The sequence below is a fragment of the Schistocerca gregaria genome, chromosome 1 (genome assembly GCF_023897955.1).
Source record: "Schistocerca gregaria isolate iqSchGreg1 chromosome 1, iqSchGreg1.2, whole genome shotgun sequence".
Lineage (NCBI taxonomy): Eukaryota > Metazoa > Arthropoda > Insecta > Orthoptera > Acrididae > Schistocerca > Schistocerca gregaria.
In genome coordinates this window covers 756,295,853-756,316,380 of record NC_064920.1, presented here as the reverse complement: position 1 = coordinate 756,316,380, position 20,528 = coordinate 756,295,853, and the positions used below count along the sequence as shown (strand labels likewise).

At 37.8% G+C, this 20,528-nt stretch overlaps 1 protein-coding gene across 6 annotated transcripts in view; it reads left to right on the top strand.

Moving 5' to 3' along the window:
• LOC126267827 (putative thiamine transporter SLC35F3) overlaps positions 1 to 20,528 on the top strand; it is a 652,799-nt gene that overhangs the window by 403,296 nt on the left and 228,975 nt on the right. For all 6 annotated transcript variants that reach the window (XM_049973150.1, XM_049973162.1, XM_049973156.1 and 3 more), the window contains exons 5-7: positions 3,191 to 3,346; positions 13,105 to 13,273; positions 18,880 to 19,058. In XM_049973150.1, coding sequence (XP_049829107.1) covers positions 3,191 to 3,346; positions 13,105 to 13,273; positions 18,880 to 19,058 — 504 coding nt within the window. The remainder of the gene's footprint in view (positions 1 to 3,190; positions 3,347 to 13,104; positions 13,274 to 18,879; positions 19,059 to 20,528) is intronic.

The window sequence follows — 20,528 nt, the reverse complement described above, 5'->3', positions numbered from 1 at the left end:
TTATGGGCATGCTGCTACCATTTTGTGTGTGTGTGTGTGTGTGTGTGTGTGTGTGTGTGTGTGTGTGTGTGTGTGTGTGTGTGTGTAACTGTGGAGTACTTATGGCCTGACGCGATCAATAGTAATCAGCCACTTTGGCCTCCAATAACTCATGTACTATTCAAGTTATATGCCTGTAATTCATGTCAATTTATGTTTACACTAATTGCTTTCTAAATACATGCCAATCGACAAAATGGATGAACTATTTAGATTTTGGAAATTCGTTGCTGGGTGTCACTTTTATAATTTACAGTCAGATACTAAACTTTAAACTAATAAAGATATTGAAAATCTAATTACACTATCAGAATTGTTGTGCAAATAATGGTGATGTACATGTTTCTTTTTAAGGTATCATGATTCCTCTGGCTATTATTAATTTCTACATGAACTGTGAAATGTCTACCATTATGGTTTCACAAAGTCTGCCATCTTTGGCAATCCCGGCATACAAATCTCCTTCATCTACACAAAGTACAGTCCTTGGCAAAGCGTCAACATGGAATTCCCAGACATGTAGTGGGCCTGGACCAAACGCTGGGGATACCCCTCTTGCTCCAGATGATGTTCAGCACCACATGGTTGCTGATGAGCCCCGGCTTACCAAGCAGCCCATGGGACCATGCCAACTCTGAACTTAGAATATTTTCAGGGTACCACAATTCCCCCTAATGTCATATAGTATTGTAAAATGCACAAGCATTACAGAAAACACAGTTGGCATATCAGTGCCAGTCCTAAATCAAAATTATGCATCGGAGATTGAAATGAAATATTGCAAGAGCAAAGAGTAGACAAAAATAGAGCAGACAGAAATTCACCATGTTGAACACCACAGAGCAAAGATTAATAATCTTTCCTTGATGAAGAGCAAAAATATGACATAAAATGTTTTCAAGAACTGTCGAATGGAAGCCCTTGTCTAAGTTAAACAGATTGTCTAACAGTTGTATTTCCACTTTTTCTTCCACAAAATAAACCTGATAAGATACGGCTGTGGCCAGTGTCTTAACCAGGAGAAATGTGGAATGGAATTAATGTTAATGGCATAAAAATAAACACTTTGATATTTTCTGATGACATTGTAAATCTGTCCAGGATGGGAAAGGAATAGATCAACAAAACAGAATGAATAGTGTATCTAGAATGAATAGTGTCTTGAACAAAAGTTGTAAGATAAACAAAGGTAATGGAATGTTCCCATACTGAATCAAATAATGCCGAGGAAACAGAATTGGTAAATGACTTACTAAAAGTGGTAGATAGATGATTTTGTCATTTTACCACCAAATTACTGACAATGAGTCAAGTAGAGAGGATATATGTCCACATGAACTAAAGCAGCAAAACAATTACAATACAGTTAGTGTCAAATTTATTGTGGCCAAGAATCATGGCTTTCTATTGAATAGATAAATAAAAAATGAATCAAATCCTGTATAATTTCTGTACTTTTTGATAAAATGCAATCAATTTCATCTTTAATTCTGCTTTGTCCTTCTCAAGACCATTTCCTGTTTATTTTCTCCTGATAGAATGCAAGGCAATAACATTGTTTTCTCTTCAATTTTTACTGTTGTATGACCTCTGCTGTTTCTGGTATCATATCCATTCAACAACATGTATTAGTGTTTGCCCTGCTTTTACTTTAAATTCCCACATTATCAACTTGTAATTGGATTTGCTCCATCATCGGTTTCTGTTATTGTTTGTACAAGTCTTCTATGTCCTTGTCAAAAAGGTGAACATGTTGCTAGATAAATTTATATGTTCAGAGTTGAACATCTTTTGTTTATCGTTACAATTTTTGCTTTACTAGCTGAGATTCATTTAATATCAGTCATATTAGTATTCATTTTCTTTTTTACAATAAAATTTATCCCTGAATTACCTTTCTGTTCTGTTCCTCTGTATGAAACGTATATATTGATTGAAATTGTATTTTATCTTTATTCTGTATGCCAAATCTCTGGTAATACTATATCTCATTTGATGTCCATTTACCCCATTCCAACAACCTGTCTTCAAATCTTTAAGTTTTGCGATCTGTTGTACCTGAATAAAAATGACAAAACGGTTAGGTTTCTAAGGTTGAAATAAGTGTGTATTCAGCCCAGTTTTGTGTGGTAAGGTGCAAGCATAGATGTATCTGGATATGCTGAAGGCCTATACTCAATGCCTGAGTTTCCTCAATGAACTGTCCCCTGGAATAGAATACCAATGTCCGAGGATACCACACACATGGTAGGATATTTTCAACAGCCCTCCCCTTAGCACACTACCCAGCCACAGTTTAGAAAGACTTATGAACAGTGCTAAACCTCAGTAAATTAACGTTCACAGTAGCCTCATTCTAGCCCTGACAGCTTCTAAGTATCAAATTCCAACCAATGGATATTCATTCAATGTTAGCGAAGATTTATATGCTGTGTGAAATGTAATTTTCAAATACAAAACTAAACTTGTCCTCAGTTTGGAATTAAATCCCTCCTATTTTTATATAAATTGGCTAGTATTCTCATCTGTTGTAGTCATTATTGTTTTTACTTTGTTTCAAGGGTTATTCAGTGGTATTTCTTTCTTTCATTCTGAACAATTTCAGTTGCTAACTAAGTTAAGAGTCCCTATTTCAGCTTTTATCTCCACACTAATTTTTCATAAGAGGCAACTTTTACCTGTATCTGCTTTTGCACCTGTGTGATTCAGAATGTCATTCTCTGCAAAGTTAATTGAAACACAGTGTAGAAATTCTCATTAGATTAAGTAGTTTATCTGCACTTGTGGTAGAATTTAGTTAGTGATTAAGAGCAAAATAGTTTTTCTTTGCTTCTGTCTCTTGAAACACAAGAGGACAGTGTGTGGCAATCTGGTATGAATTATTTTCATTTTTTCTTTTCTTATATTTATCATATTTGTAACTGAACTGTTGCAGAGACAAGCTTCCAAATGGTATGCATATCCTTTTTTATGCTTAACAGAAACATGAGCGTGCAAACAGCAACAAGTTTACAATTGTTTCACATTAATTACTATACATTTTTTTGTATGATTTGATCAGGGTACAAAAATTAACTTATTACATATACGAATAATTGCAGTTCTTCTTGGAGTTTTAACAAAGTAATGAAATATTTCCTCTATCCATCAGATATACTGCGGTGTTTGTGTAACCGTGTGTGTCACTGCATCATGGGTTGGAGCAACACACTGTATCAAATATTTGTTCCTGGGGCAGCCACCACCACCATTTGGATATGGCCCACCCAACATTTCAGCAGTGCAGCAGCTTGTTGCTCCACATCAGGTGTGTGTAGTTATGTGCTGTCAATTGTATTTTTATTATTTTGAAGTACATTTTCTTAGATAGAATCCATTTCATTTACTTCTGAAGTGATTCATCAGTTTGCCATATTTGTCTAAAATTGTTGGGAAAATAAATTTTGATTCTAGGGTATTTAGCTATTGCTTGCCACATGTAAATCAGAGTTGAAGTAATTTTCCCAATACTGGCACAACTACTTCTGTTGAAAAATCTGCCATAAAGTAGGAGATTTAACAGTGGGTTCCTCAGTTTACATGGTTCAAGTTTCTTGTTGTTCCCAGTGGTTTCTGCAGCTTGTGCTCTATAAGATATGTTGCTGTGATGCCAAATTACATGAGCAATAGGATGCAGACTCTCACATCTACAATTCACAGATTCCTCACATTTTTCATCCAATTAGTTCAGAAATTTCACAGTAAAAAATCTTGCATTTATTCCACAGGTTTTGCAGTGTTGGCTGTGTCAACATAAAATGTTTAACAGAAATTGTAGAGAAGGTGACAGTCAATGTGGATTCTGACAAATATGACTTTCTCTGTCACAGGCTGGTGGAAGATGTTTTATACGTAGTGGGAGTGTAGTTATATTGAGAACTGATTTAAATATGAATGGACTAGCAAGACCAAGAAGGACTTATTGTAAGATAGGAGTTATGGGAGCAGATTTCTGGAACTGGTACAGATATGTCTGTGGTATCACTACCTGGTAAATAGTATTTTGAAAACAAGTGTATAATTCGTTATTTTTGTTTGCCATTTAACCTCTTTGGGGGACAAGATTCCTAAGACGGTTATGTAATAATGATTGATTATGCAGGCAAAAGGTTGGGTCTCTGTCTCATTTCCACAACTGAGGCTGATGCCAGGCACACTTTTGAGAAACCTTCACACCCTTGTGTGGAGGTAGTGTCTGTCTTTGAACAGTAGAAAAGCTTGAGGTGAACTATGAATATATCATTCCAGAGGTTACAGAACATCTCAGGAAAAATGCATGATCACACATGTTTGTGACTGATGTAACACCTCTTATTCTGCCTTGCATATGTAGCACAGAATATTTCTGGTATAAAGCTGTTTATACTTTTCACCAGCAGCATATAATCTATGCTACATCCACCCTATTCTAATGAGTTCCAGTATTGTTACTGGATTTTTTTTTATATATAAATTCTTTTGAAAAACTGAGATGCAGAGTACATTACATTAAGTTGATGCGGCTGATAGCAACAGAAAATACTGAAGTTTTGACAAATTCATGGATTAAAATGAAAATATTTGTTTAGTATCTTCTGCTTCCATCCAAACATAAGAAGCCTTGTGAAAAAAGGATGCATTTATAACCAGTAAAATGATAGAAATAGTGGAGATCAGCAGATTTACTGTCTCTCAGGAAGCAAGATTGCTAAGCTAATTACTTAAATATAAATGATAGTATAGGCAATAGTTTGGGCCTCTGAGTCCTTGAAAAAGGGTATAATGTTTGAGACATAAAATTCTAGTTGAAGAAACTTAAATGTTATGGCACTAATAGCATCCTGCTTGATACACAAAGAAATACTTGCACAGCATAAAAATGGACAAACTGTGCCATGTAAATTAAACTAAAAGTGGATTAGGGGAGTATAAAATGTGGATTCTCACCATGTTCAGTGCAGTTTCTTCTCCAGTTCCTAACCTATAAAGGATTATTCAAAAACTGTAATGTTTTGTGATGACACAAGCATACTGCAGTTAACAGAAATAGATCACATTAATTGTCATGTACTAAATAAAACAGTAAATGTGAAATTCAGTGACGTCCTTCTGGATAACAAGGTAAACAGGAGTCAACACACAAATAATTTAATCAGTTATTTCAGTTTGCTTGCTTTGCACTTAAAATATCTCATGTTGTTGTGAATTATCTGCAGGAGCAATGCAGATAAAATAAAGATTGCCCTCATTCAGGGAAAGTGCATGGTTAGTTAGTTAGTTTTAGTTAGTTATATTACTTGTTCCATGGATCATGAACATGATTCTTTCGTAATGATGTGGAACGTGTCAAAGTACAAAAGATTCATTTATCCCAAATAATCTTTGTTAGTCTTATATACGGTACAATTGTTAATACTTACTGTATTTCTTTAGCTTATGTCTAAAAATTCATCTATGGAGTAGAAGGAGTTGTCATTCAGGAATTCCCTTAACTTACTTTTGAATGCCGATTGGTTGTCTGTCAGACTTTTGATATTGTTTGGCAAGTGACCAAAAATCTTTGTGGCAGTATAATTCACCCCCTTTTGTGCCAATGTCAAATTCAATGAACGGTAGTGAAGGTCACCCTGTCTCCTAGTATTGTAGCTGTGGACTGTGCTATTAATTCTGAAGTGATCTGGGTTACTAACAACAAATTTCATTAGGCTGTATATATATTGTGAAGCTACTGGCAATATCCCTAATTCTTTAAATAACTGTCTACAAGATGATCTTGGATGAGCCCCAGACATTATTCTGATAACACGTTTTTGTGCAATAAATACCTTCTTTCTTAGTGATGAATTGCCCCAAAAGATGATTCCGTAAGAAAGCAACAAATGAAAATATGCATGGTAAGCTAACTTACTGATGTGCTTGTCTCCAAAATTTGCAATGACACTAGTAGCATAGGTAGCTGAGCTCAATCGTTTCAGTAGATTGTCAATGTGTGTCTTCCAGTTTAAATTCTGATCAATACAGACACCCAGAAATTTTGAACAATCTGCTTTAGCTAAAGATTTTCCCCCACACTCTATATTTATTTCTGGTGTTATGCCTTTCCCTGTACTGAACTGTATGTACAGTGTTTTTTCAAAGTTCAATGAAAGTCCATTTGCGGAAAACCACCTAATAACTCTTTGAAAAACATTATTTGCATTTTCCTCAGCTGATTCTTGCTTTTTAGGCTTGATTACAATACTTGTGTCATCTCCAAAGAGAACCAAGTTTGCATCTTCATGAATATAATTAGGCAAGTCATTAACATATATTAAAAACAATAAAGGCCCCAAGACAGAACCCTGTGGTACCCCATTCTTGATACATCCCCAGTCTGAATAATCTGATGCCCTTTGTGTACTATGTGGGTTTACTGTTTCAACCTTCTGCATTCTACCAGTTAAATATGAAGTGAACCATCTGTGTACTGAACCATTCATTCCATAGTACTTCAGCTTATCTAAGAGGATACTGTAAAAAGAAGACAACTGCACAACTTACAAAGGTCACTTCAAAGATATGGAAACTCTCACACTCACTTCCCAGTTAATTTACTATGGAATGGTATTTGTTACTAGTATAAAAAATCCGTTTCAGTTAAATTATTTTATTGTTGTTGTGGTGGTGATGGTGGTCTCCTGACTGAAGACTGATTGACGTGTCACTCCAAGATACTCTACCTTGGGCAAACTTCTTCTCTGCATAACTACTGCAGCACCAATTTGAGTCTGATTGCTGTTTTCAAGCCTTGCTCTTCTTCTACACTTTCTTACCCTTCATACTTCTCTCCATTATCAGACTGACTATTCCCTGCTGTCTCAGGATGTTTCCCAGCTGATCCCTTCTTTTAGACAAATTGTGCTATAGATTCCTTTTTTTCCCTAGTTTGATTCAGTACCTCTTCATTACCTACTTGATACACAAGTGTAATATTCAACTTTCTTCTGCAGTACCACATTTCAAAAGCTTCTAACATCTTCTTGTTTGATTTGTCTAACATAACTATCTGATTGAGAATGAAGTTTTCTGTGATTACAAACTTGTATAAAACATTCTTGGACTTCTTGCCATTTCATTTTAGAATAAATTATCAAGTTTTTAATGATCACCCCCATCATCTTAGCAACTGTCTGTTATGGCTGACATTGTGGTGCGCAACACTGATCAGCCAGAACATTATGACCACCTACCTAGCAGCTGGTATGTCCATGTTTGCCATGGATAACAGTGGTGAGACATTATGGCATGGAATCAATGAGGACTTGGTAGGTTGCTGGAGGGAGTTGACACCACATCTGCACACACAAGTCACCTAATTCCCATAAATTCTGGGGAGGTGGTGGTCGATGAGCTTTGACGACAAATTCCCTCACATCCCAGATGTTTTTGATTGGTTTCAAATCTGATGAGTTGGGGTGCCAGCACATTAGCTGAACCTTGCAACTGTGTTCCTTGAATCACTCCGTCACACTCCAGGTCTTGTGACATGGTGCATTATCTTGTTTAAAAATGCTACGGATAAAGGGAAACATGATCGTTATGAAGGGGTGCCTGTTGTCTGCAACCAGTGTATGATAATCCTTGGCCATCATGGTGCCTTCTGTAAGCTCTACTGGACCCACAGATGCCCTTGTGAATGTGCCCCAGAGCATAATGGAGCTGCCGCCAGCTTCTCTCTGCCCATGTGCCCATTTCAGTGGTAGTTGCCGATATGGTGTTAAATGGCACATGAATGGGTTGTCAGCTGTGGAGGCCCATTGTTGGGAGAGTTTGGTGCACTGTGTGAGGCACACTTAAGGTTGATGTTGGTTCCACCACAGTTCACCACCTGTGCTGTTTTACCAGTCTACCCACCCTACAACATCAGAAATCTGTAATGAGGGGTGGCTGTCCAACTCCATGATGTCTGGACTTAGTTCACCTTGGTTTCACAATGTGTTAAAGACATTCACCATGGCACTCAGCAAACACCTGACAACTTGTGCAGTTTCCAAAATGCTTGTGCCAAGCCTCTGGGCCATCACAGTCTGCAGTTGGTCAGACTCAGATAGGTCATACACTTTCCCCATTCTATGCAAGGACAGCATGTTCACTGTAACTACATGGACTGTGCATGTGTCTGACTAGCAGTCATTCCACACCAGGGAATGCTGCTATTGCTGGGATGGGTTTATATTGATAGTAGGTTAGTGGTTATATTGTTTTGGCTGGTTAGTGTATACCCTATTGTTTCAGTAGAAAAGTATCTGAAATTTGCAAAAATACAGCTTATAGTATCACTTTATTATTACATTAACCCAAAACATATCACCACATTCTATTAGATAATTGGTTATCTTTAGAACAAAAATGACATTACCACTTATCTTCCATGCAGAATAAAAAAAGTCCAGGCTTCTTGATCATAAATAATAACTTGACATTATTTGTGTATATTCTTCCAATTTAGTTAATTCCGATGCAGCAGATAAATTCACAATTTTTCACGACCGTCGATTCCATTTTTCTGATTAATCCAAGTCCAATCTTTGATTGAATTAATATCTAAGCTATAACTGTACTGATAAATACTAGCTGCTTTTCCTTGCACCAGCCCTTTTAGAAAAACATAACAGGCCATGATGCCAAAGTCATTATTAAAACAGTCATTTTTGTAAAGTTACAATGAAACTACAAAATTGTTAAGGCTTTTGTGGCCACTTGCTGACAAAATGCCTATAGGCTTCTGTCTCGGGTTCTTTGGCCATGTTCATCTAATGATATTACTGACATTTTTCCAGCACAAGTGTCTGGCGTTGTCAAAGCTTCACCCTCCATTGCCGGCAATGTTGCCAGTTGAAAGCCTGCAACTAATAGCCTGCCTGCATGCTAGACATACTGTACTACAGTGGGAGAGATGTTCTAGGGTGCAATTTCATGTGACGGTGGGAGCACTCTCTTGATAATCTCATGCACCCTGAATGCAAATTTGTATGTCAGTGTGATGATTCAATATGTTGTGCTCCATTCATGAACAGCATTCCTGGAGGTGTTTTCTGACAGGATAACACTCATTTACATACTGCTGTTATAACCCAACATGCTCTACAGCATGTCAACATGTTACCTTGGCCTGCTCTCACACCATATGTCTCTCCAATCGAGGACATATGGGACAACTCCAGCATCATCCACAAATGGCATTAACCATCCCTGTATTCACTGACCAAGTGCAACAGGCACAGACCTTCATCCCATAATTTGATTTCCAGCATCTGTGTGACACAACACATGCATGAAACTTCCTGGCAGATTAAAACTGTTTGCCGGACCAAGACTCGAACTTGGGACCTTTGCCTTTCACCTCATCTCCTACCTTCCAAACTTCACAGAAGTTCAAGTCTCAGTCCAGTACAGTTTTAATCTGACAGGAAGTTTCACATCAGCACACACTCTGCTGCAGAGTGAAAATCTCATTCTGGAAACAACACATATGTGTCTGCAAGCTTACATTCAACATTCTGACAGTTACACTGGTTATCAATGTACCAGCATTTCACATTTACAATAGCTTGTCTTGTGCTTACATTAATTTGCACACTCGCAATGTTAATCACTTAAATACTTTACCTAGACAAAGGTATTTTCAAAATTTCATTACTTTATATTAATTATTTTTTGGTGTTGTGATTTTTGATTTCTGTCAGTGAAATACAATATGGAACCATACCCAGAAAACTTGTACATTAATTGACTGTGGCCATGGAAACCTACACAATTATAAAAATTAGTTACCTATTCACAGAAACTTAAGTGTGACAGTATGTTTTACAATAATGAGGAAAATGATTGATACATTTCACATTCTTAAAATATTTGTTTTTACACAATTTAAAAAAAATGTTAATTGTAAATAGTTAGTTCTAAAAAACTTTATTTTTTCTACTATGTATCACAATTATTTCAATTAATAACATGTGTTCTCACTCAAGAATTACATTTTTTAGTTTAGAAAGTTACTACTTGCTTTATGTTGTGCACTTGTAAACAGTCTTGACAATTCTGTTCTCTATTCTGCAATTCTTAAAATGATAATTGTATATAAATGCAACTGTACTACAAAACTGCATTATTATCCTTCTAGAACTGACAATTTTGTTATAACTAATTATAAACTCGGGAATATGTTATAGCACATTATTAAAATTTGCAGTTTTGTTAATGACATGATGTGTTCAATGTCAGTTGGTATGTAATCTCCAATTTATTCTTCCATGCTACAATGAATAATGAATAAAAAATTGCAGTTGTAGTCATAAAAAAGTACAATAGTTGATACCATGTGTTGAGTCATACATTAAAAGCTGTGCAACTAGCAATACATTAATAATTGCATATCACATGCTCCAATAGACATTCAAGGTTGTTACATTGCAGCTGCTAATACCCACATTTCACTTCCCTCCCTTCAAGACCAAACTCAAGACAGATACCTTTGGAAAAGTCTTTCTAACACTTACATTTATATTTAATTATAAGAAACACTCTTTTTTGGAAATGCTTTCCTTGATTTTTATATCCTCTCTGTTTTGGGCATCATCAGTTATTTAGCTGCCCAAATAGCAAAACTTATCTATAACTCTTAGTGTCTCATTTTGTAATCTAATTCCCTTAGCACAATGTGATGTAACTCAGCTACATTCCATAACCCTTGTTTTACTTTGTTTTTCATCTATCCATTCCATTCAGCTACTCTTCCATATCCTTTGTCATCTCTGATAGAATTACAATGTCACTGGCAGACTTCAAAGTTTTTATTCCTTCTCCTTGAACTCTCTCTCTCTCTCTCTCTCTCTCTCTCTCTCTCTCTCTCTCTCTCTCTCTCTCTCTTTTCAAATTTTTCCTTTGCTTCCTTCACAGCTTGCTCAGTGTATGGATTCAAAAACATCAGGAATAAATCTGAGAGGATACAAGATTTATTGCTGTTTTATTGATATGAATTTCAATAAAAAATCATTTAGTTAATAGGAAAACCCTGTGCTAGATTGATTTATAAATGAAGAAGTATCCATCATTGTGCGTTTGAGTAAAGTTGAGTAGGAAGGTAATTCTGACGACTAGAAATATCTTCATTGGCTATGAAGATTTCTTATGGAGCCTGTTCTGCTGTGTGTGCTCCAGGCAGTAACAAGAACTGTAGCTTTACACTGGACATCATCACAAGTTCAGCAACGAGATTTATGTGCAGCATGTGGCTCCAGGGAACATAAAACACTCAGACATGGTATTTTGCAACATTGTCAATATATTCTGAATCTTTTTGAAATAATGCTTTGATCAGTTGGTTAAATATCAGGGTGTGAACTGAATATCAGCCGCACATGAAGGCACATGCTAATGACTGACCTCTTGTCTTATGTATAGCAGTACATAATAAATTCTGCTTGTAATTCCAAATTGTCGGAATACTGGTTTAGTAGATGTTGACATTTAACCAAGATTTAAGATGATTTCATTTAGTCAGGAGTTTGATGATTGCTACAAAGCAGATGTGTAGTTTATTTGTATCACACATATTAATTGAAAACTTGCAGATCACAACCCTGTTGCACTCCATTCTTAACCATTGTTTCCCTTTTGTGACCTTCGACTCTTTTGACTACAGTCTGGTTTCTGTACAAGTTGTAAATAACCTTTCACTCCCTGTATTTTATACCTGCTATTTTCAAAATTTTGAAGAATGTAGGCCACTCAACATTGTGAAAACTTTTCCCTAAATCTGCAAATCCTAAAATTTAGTTTTGCCATTCTTTGATCTATCATTTATGATAAGTCATAGGGTCAGTATTTCCTTGAGTGTTCCCACATTCCTCGAGAATCCAAACTAATCTTCCCTTGGTCAGCTTCTACATTTTTCCATTCTTCTGCAAATAATTTGTGTCATTATTTTGCATCCATAACGTATTAGACTGCTTCACTTCATTAACGTATAACTTCTTTCACATCATTGAATTGACTAATGTATGAATGGAAGTAACTGTTAAAGGTGCTGATTTGTTTTCATTAGTTAACCTTATTGTCATTAATTAGATTCAAAATACTTGAAGCACCCTAATATTTAATTTTGGATTTCCACTTCCCATTATGATTCTTGTCTAGTGTCACCTTTCTATATCTTTTTTGGTCTTGCTTTCCCGTGTCTTCCACTTTCTCCTTTCACTACTTACTGAGCAACTGCATTATCAATGGGGAGCTGCAGGCTTCAGATCCTCATTTATCTTTTCATAGATATTCCATGGCTTTTATTTTTTTATTTAAGTCTAAAGTATAAAAGACTCCTTCCATAAGGGGACATTCCAGTGAACATGCTGTCAAAAGATGCCAAACTCCACCTATCCATTAAATTCCTATAGAACCACCCAACTAAGAATTTTCTGAACTGAATCCCTGAAGTAACAGTAAATCTGAATCTAAACTGGAATCTTCTCTAATAGAATTCAGCAATTATCAGATGTATCAGGTCACAGAATGTCAATACAATTTTAATAATAATTTGAGCTACTCTTTTACAGACATACAGTAATTCATCAGTCAAACCTATCTCATTTTTAGTAATGCAGCAGCCTTTCTTTAAGGCTACTGCTTTTTCACTAATTATGATGTTTATTTAAAACCAATTTAGGGAAACGGTAGGCCCTTTTATGAAAAATGATCATACCAAGGTTGAAAGTAGTTGGCTGTTAATGTGACAAGCAAAAATCATGTAAAAACAGCTAATTTCTGATTTTGTGGCCCTTTACTTTCTCCAGATTAGTTAAGATTTTCCTTCATAATAAGACACATGTTTGTGAGAGAGAACATAGACTTAAGGCTTACAGGTAAAACAAGATTTTTTTAAAGTATGGACACATACGATGTTTTATATTCATATGTCAATAAATATCAGCATCAAGACTATAGAAATAGTTATAACAAAGAAATAACATTTTTATTGTATGTTGAAGACTTTTCTTTTTCAATTTTTTTCAGATAATTCCCTATGATGCTCCCTTTTTTACAACATGGTTCTGTACTAACTGGACAGTTCTATTTTTTCCATTATATTTTGTATGCAGAGTTTCAGCAATGAAATGTAAATCTGCTGGCAGTATTCTACAAGAAAGTGTCAGAAATTTTAGGGACAAGGGATTTACAGCAGGTAAGCACAAACCAATTTCAGGAAGTAACATTTAGTGCATAATTTTGCTTGCTATATCTTTGCATAATTTTGGTTCCTATATGTTGTACTTCACTGGAGCAAAAAATATGCACAGTGATGCAGACAATTACTTTATATAATAAATCACGTGTATGATTTGGCATTATGAGTACAGCTTATAAGAGAAAGAAAGTGTACCTTATAATTTATACACTGTTAATGTTTTACATCTAAGTGAAATTAAATTATGGATTATGCTCTCACACTCATTCTCCTATCCTCAAATAACACTTATATATAATTCTGAGTATGGGAAGCAGGGCCACTTATAAATTGTAAATGAATTATATGTGATAAACATAAAAACATATTAATACACTCCTGGAAATTGAAATAAGAACACCGTGAATTCATTGTCCCAGGAAGGGGAAACTTTATTGACACATTCCTGGGGTCAGATACATCACATGATCACACTGACAGAACCACAGGCACATAGACACAGGCAACAGAGTATGCACAATGTCGGCACTAGTACAGTGTATATCCATCTTTTGCAGCAATGCAGGCTGCTATTCTCCCATGGAGACGATCGTAGAGATGCTGGATGTAGTCCTGTGGAACGGCTTGCCATGCCATTTCCACCTAGCACCTCAGTTGGACCAGCATTCGTGCTGGACGTGCAGACTGCGTGAGACGACACTTCATCCAGTCCCAAACATGCTCAATGGGGGACAGATCCGGAGATCTTGCTGGCCAGGGTAGTTGACTTACACCTTCTAGAGCACGTTGGGTGGCACGGGATACATGCGGATGTGCATTGTCCTGTTGGAACAGCAAGTTCCCTTGCCGGTCTAGGACTGGTAGAACGATGGGTTCGATGATGGTTTGGATGTACCGTGCACTATTCAGTGTCCCCTCGATGATCACCAGAGGTGTACGGCCAGTGTAGGAGATCGCTCCCCACACCATGATGCCGGGTGTTGGCCCTGTGTGCCTCGGTCGTATGCAGTCCTGATTGTGGCGCTCACCTGCACGGCGCCAAACACGCATATGACCATCATTGGCACCAAGGCAGAAGCGACTCTCATCGCTGAAGACGACACGTCTCCATTCGTCCCTCCATTCACGCCTGTCACGACACCACTGGAGGCGGGCTGCACGATGTTGGGGTGTGAGCAGAAGACAGCCTAACGGTGTGCGGGACTGTAGCCCAGCTTCATGGAGACGGTTGCGAATGGTCCTCACCAATACCCCAGGAGCAACAGTGTCCCTAATTTGCTGGGAAGTGGCGGTGCGGTCCCCTACGGCACTGCGTAGGATCCTACGGTCTTGGCGTGCATCCGTGCGTCGCTGCAGTCCGGTCCCAGGTCTACGGGCATGTGCACCTTCTGCCGACCACTGGCGACAACATCGATGTACTGTGGAGACCTCACGCCCCACGTGTTGATCAATTCGGTGGTACGTCCACCCGGCCTCCCGCATGCCCACTATACACCCTCGCTCAAAGTCGGTCAACTGCACATACGGTTCACGTCCACGCTGTCGTGGCATGCTACCAGTGTTAAAGACTGCGATGGAGTTCCGTAAGCCACGGCAAACTGGCTGACACTGACGGCGGCGGTGCACAAATGCTGTACAGCTAACGCCATTCGACGGCCAACACCGTGGTTCCTGGTGTGTCTGCTGTGCCGTGCGTGTGATCATTGCTTGTACAGTCCTCTCGCAGTGTCCGGAGCAAGTATGGTGGGTCTGACACACCGGTGTCAATGTGTTCTTTTTTCCATTTCCAGGAGTGTAGTTCAGTTAAGAAAGAAAGCTTGTCAAAGCAGATCTATGTCTTCAAGATGTGACTGCTTAATGTATTTGATTATTCATAAAAATCCTAATATTCTACAGTAATATCTGAGAGTTACAAAGCATCATCATCCTTCCAGCAGGCTGAGTAGGATATTTTGTAATGATTTTCTATTGTATATCTTATTTTACATGCAGTTCTTGTCCTCAAATTATTCCCATAACAACGAAGCTCCATAACATCAAACACACATATATCCAATTGCAGTTCATACTGTCATTCTCATCTCACATATTGTTCTCCTCTCTGATTGCCCTTGATTTCATAACTTTTCATAATCCAGTTACTTCTCCATCACAATCTGTCACAGCATTGTGGCCAATTCACATTTATCAGAAAAAAGGTGCTTTGTGGCTATTTAAATTTGTGAAATTCCTCTGTTCATTACCACAATCACTTCTCATGATGTATAGGATGTTTAAAAATAGTGTCCGCTATTCTTTTGGGAGAGGGTATTGATCAAAACTAAAAAACAGTCCTATGAACTTATATATGGAAACAGATACTTGTTGGGATAGGGGTCCATTTTAATTAGTCAGAAATGATCAGTACTCAGTTGTGTGAGCTGTCTTCTCTTTTCTTATTAGTTTTATTTTCATCTGTAGTGAGCCATTTAACTATGATGCTGATGTCAGATCTAGCACTTACAACTGTTTCCCAAAACATCTATTCTGTATGATTGTTTTGAGGTGTGCTGGCATCAGAAGAGTATAGTTGCTTCTGTGGAGTGAAACAATCACAGTGAAATAGAGTCATATTATTCTACATGGCGACTGGCAAACATGGTGTTTTGCTATGGTGTAGTCAGTGGTTATTGTAGCTGTTAAAGGCACAAATCATATTCTGCACTATAAGTTATGCATGACCAATCACTTTACCCACATCACTTACAGCTTCCGACAACTCTCAACCCATGAAACTTCTACTAGGCTACAGTTCTACTGATGTATTCTAGAAAATGGCACTGCAAATCCATTGTTCACAACGTGTATGTTGCTTAGTGATTATGTAGGATTAACATAGAGTGGAATAATGAAGAAACACAATTACTAAATATGACCAGATGCAAATTCTTCACCAATTGTGAAATCAGGCCATCAGTATGTATGTGGGAGCAGGACTTGTGTTTGAAAAACTCATAGGGCCATACACTTAACTGGACATAATAACAGGTTTTGCTTATCACTAATTTCTGCATAACAAATTACCCATGCCATAGGGGAACTGTACCCTTGCAAAAAGACAGTGGATGTTGTTTACGCATGACATGGCTTATCACAAGCAAATACTTATGGAGTCACTATATATATATATATATATATATTAAAAACAAAGATTCCAAGACTTACCAAGCGGGAAAGCGCCGGCAGACAGGCACATGAACAAAACACACAAACACACACACAGAATTACGAGCTTTCGCAACTGGCAGTTGCTTCGTCAGGAAAGAGGGAAGGAGAGGGAAAAATGAAAGGATGTGGGTTTTAAGGCAGAGGGTAAGGAGTCATTCCAATCCCGGGAGCGGAAAGACTTCCATTAGGGGAAAAAAAGGACAGGTGTACACTCGCACACACACACACACACACACACACACACACATATCCATCCGCACATACACAGACACAAGCAGACATATTTAAAGGCCTTTAAATATGTCTGCTTGTGTCTGTGTATGTGCGGATGGATATGTGTGTGTGTGTGTGTGTGTGTGCGAGTGTACACCTGTCCTTTTTTTCCCCTAAGGGAAGTCTTTCCGCTCCCGGGATTGGAATGACTCCTTACCCTCTGCCTTAAAACCCACATCCTTTCATTTTTCCCTCTCCTTCCCTCTTTCCTGACGAAGCAACTGCCAGTTGCGAAAGCTCGTAATTCTGTGTGTGTGTTTGTGTGTTTTGTTCATGTGCCTGTCTGCCGGCGCTTTCCCGCTTGGTAAGTCTTGGAATCTTTGTTTTTTATATATATATATATAAAATAGAAAGAAACTTCCACATGGGAAAAATATATTAAAAACAAAGATTCCAAGACTTACCAAGCGGGAAAGCGCCGGTAGACAGGCACAGTGAAATAACACACACACAAAATTTCTAGCTTTCGCAACCAACGGTTGCTTCTTCAGGAAAGTAGTGGGAAGTAGAGGGAAATACGAAAGGATGTGAATTTTAAGGCAGAGGGTAAGGAGTCATTCCAATCCCGGGAGCGGAAAGACTTACCTTAGGGGAAAAAAGCATAGGTATACTCTCGCGCGCGCACACACACACACACACACACACACACACACACACACACACACACACACACACACACACACACACACACACACACACACACACACACACATACATATCCATCCATGATGTATGGATGGATATGTGTGTGTGTGTGTGTGCACGAGTGTATACCTATGTTTTTCCCCTAAGGCAAGTCTTTCCGCTCCTGGGATTGGAATGACTCCTTACCCACTCCCTTAAAACCCACATCCTTTCGTCTTTTCCTCTCCTTCCCTCTTTCCTGAAGAAGCAACCGTTGGTTGCGAAAGCTAGAAATTTTGTGTGTGTGTTTGTGTGTTATTTTATTGTGCCTGTCTACCAGTGCTTTCCCGCTTGGTAAGTCTTGGAATCTTTGTTTTTAATCTTGTTCTTGAGTATTTCGATTGTCACATCAGTCAAATAATTCTTATGATAAACAATAGCAGTAGAAGTAGAAGTTTATTGTCTCGTCTCATACAATTTCAAGCCATTGACTTAAAGTATAGGAGACTTGTGAAAACACAAAAACTGGTTCACAATTTTCCTTACAATACCACTAACATAATATACAGTACTGAATAATTACTTAATTAAGCAATTAATAATTTTTCTTCAAAAGTAACAAACTTTTAAGATTAACAGTCCTGAGTACTTGCTTTCTCCTGCTCAAATTTTCAGGTTGTCATTTATGAATTCTTCTACTAAATAGTAACATTTCAGCACTAGTTTCTCAAATAAGAATTTGTTCATCATTTCTAAATTTGTGCTGAGCAATTCTCTTCCTTTTGCTTTGTTATAAATTTTCATACCCATATAATGTGGATAATGTGGAGTTTGAGCATAAAGTGGGTCGACAGCATAAAATTATTTTGATTTCTGGTGTCATAATCATGATGAAAATGATTTGCTACAAATAAATCCGGGTTACTGTGTACAAAGATAATTGATCAGTACTGTTACTTTCAATGATTAAAGATGTGTCATCTGCAAATAAAACTGAGTGACACTCAACATTAAGAGGCAGATCATTTATGTAAAACAAAAACAGAATGAGACCTAAGACAGAACCTTTGGGTACTCCATGTGATACATGTATGAGTATTTACTGTTGATAAATCAGTTACAGACTCATAACCACATAGTTTATTCAGACATTTAAGAAACTAACACAAAAAATCTAACTTTGTACAAATTCTTGAGTTTTCTGGTATTATTCCTTGCAAAGATGAGTTGAAGGGTAATTTATTTGGAGTTATTTGCAAAAATACTCCAAATTTATTATGTGCTACATCTTTTACATAAGTAAAGTAATAATAGTATAGAAAAGAAACACTAGATCAGTTATTTTCTTTTTAATGGTTGTGATGAATGTCAGTCTTAGACATTTTGTTACTTCCCTTAACTAATACCATATGTCATGATTTTATGTGCAGTATTTTTGTGCAAAAATTTTGTGTACAAAATTTTTTTCAAGATCAATACAACCACTGTTCACTGTGCAGCTAGGTTCCTGACAAGATGCAGTTTCTTCTGTCTCCTGTGGGTAGCAACAAATTATATGTACATTCATTCACTACGCATCCTTCTGGCAACTGATGTGATGGCCTTATTTGCCACTAATGTTTCCTGTGTGTACCTGCTATCATGGGTTATACTACATGAGCAGTTTGTTGGTGTAAGGGTAAGATTGAAAGAGATGATTTTATAAAATTAGGTACATAAAAATATATACCTAAACTATTTTATACAGTATGCTTCTAAACTACAATGGCTATTCAGTAAAGAATTATCATAATTTTTATGGTCATAATTTCTTGTGCTATAATTTAATCTTATGATTCTGTTAGTTTAAAGGATGAAAAACATACTGTACTAGTTTCATTGTTGGCACTTTTGGCTTCCACTTGTGAAAGGTAGGAAAGCTGAGACATGTTCAGTATTGCCTTCCGCATCAAACACACTCGTGAAGATCTCTGTGCATTTGAAGTTCTTAGCAGAGTAAGATCCAGAGTTTATTTCAAAGGTAATCACTGCTGATGAAATGTAGCTACATCAGTTTTGATTCTGGGAGCAAACAGCAAATCTCAGAGGGGAAACACCTTAATGATCAACCCCAAAATAGCAGAGAAAAGGTTGCTTCTGCTGGGAAGTTACAGTCATCTCTTTTGATGAAACTTCCTGGGAGATTAAAACTGTGTGCCCGACCGAGACTCGAACTCGGGACCTTTGCCTTTCGCGGGCAAGTGCTCTACCAACTGAGCTACCGAATCACGACTCACGCCCGGTACTCACAGCTTTACTTCTGCCAGTATCCGTCTCCTACCTTCCAAACTTTACAGAAGCTCTCCTGCGAACCTTGCAGAACTAGCACTCCTGAAAGAAAGGATATTGCGGAGACATGGCTTAGCCACAGCCTGGGGGATGTTTCCAGAATGAGATTTTCACTCTGCAGCGGAGTGTGCGCTCATATGAAACTTCCTGGGAGATTAAAACTGTGTGCCCGACCGAGACTCGAACTCGGGACCTTTGCCTTTCGCGGGCAAGTGCTCTACCAACTGAGCTACCGAAGCACGACTCACGCCCGGTACTCACAGCTTTACTTCTGCCAGTATCCGTGGTAGAGCACTTGCCCGCGAAAGGCAAAGGTCCCGAGTTCGAGTCTCGGTTGGGCACACAGTTTTAATCTCCCAGGAAGTTTCATATCAGCGCACACTCCGCTGCAGAGTGAAAATCTCATTCTGGAAATCTCTTTTGATATTCATGGAATTCTTATTCAGCATATTGTGCCTCCACACACATAAATAACTGGACAGTAGTAGTACATGGATGTCCTGGAAATTCTGAAAGTCCATATCAGGCTCAGAAGACCACACATCTATGAAACAGGATGGATGCTGCACCATGATAACACACAGTCATATATTCCAGATATTGTTACTGAATATCTTGTAAAATTCAGCGTGAATTGCATCCCTCACCCTCCCTTCAGTCCAGATTTAGCCCCATATTACTTTTTTCTCTTCTCTAGCCTGAAGAACTATCTTTGTGGGAAGCATCTTCTGCCATTAGAAACAGTAGCAAAGGTTGTGGGTCGATTCTGAAGGACCTTTCAAAAATTGATTTCCAGCATGTCTTTGCAGACTGGCAAAAA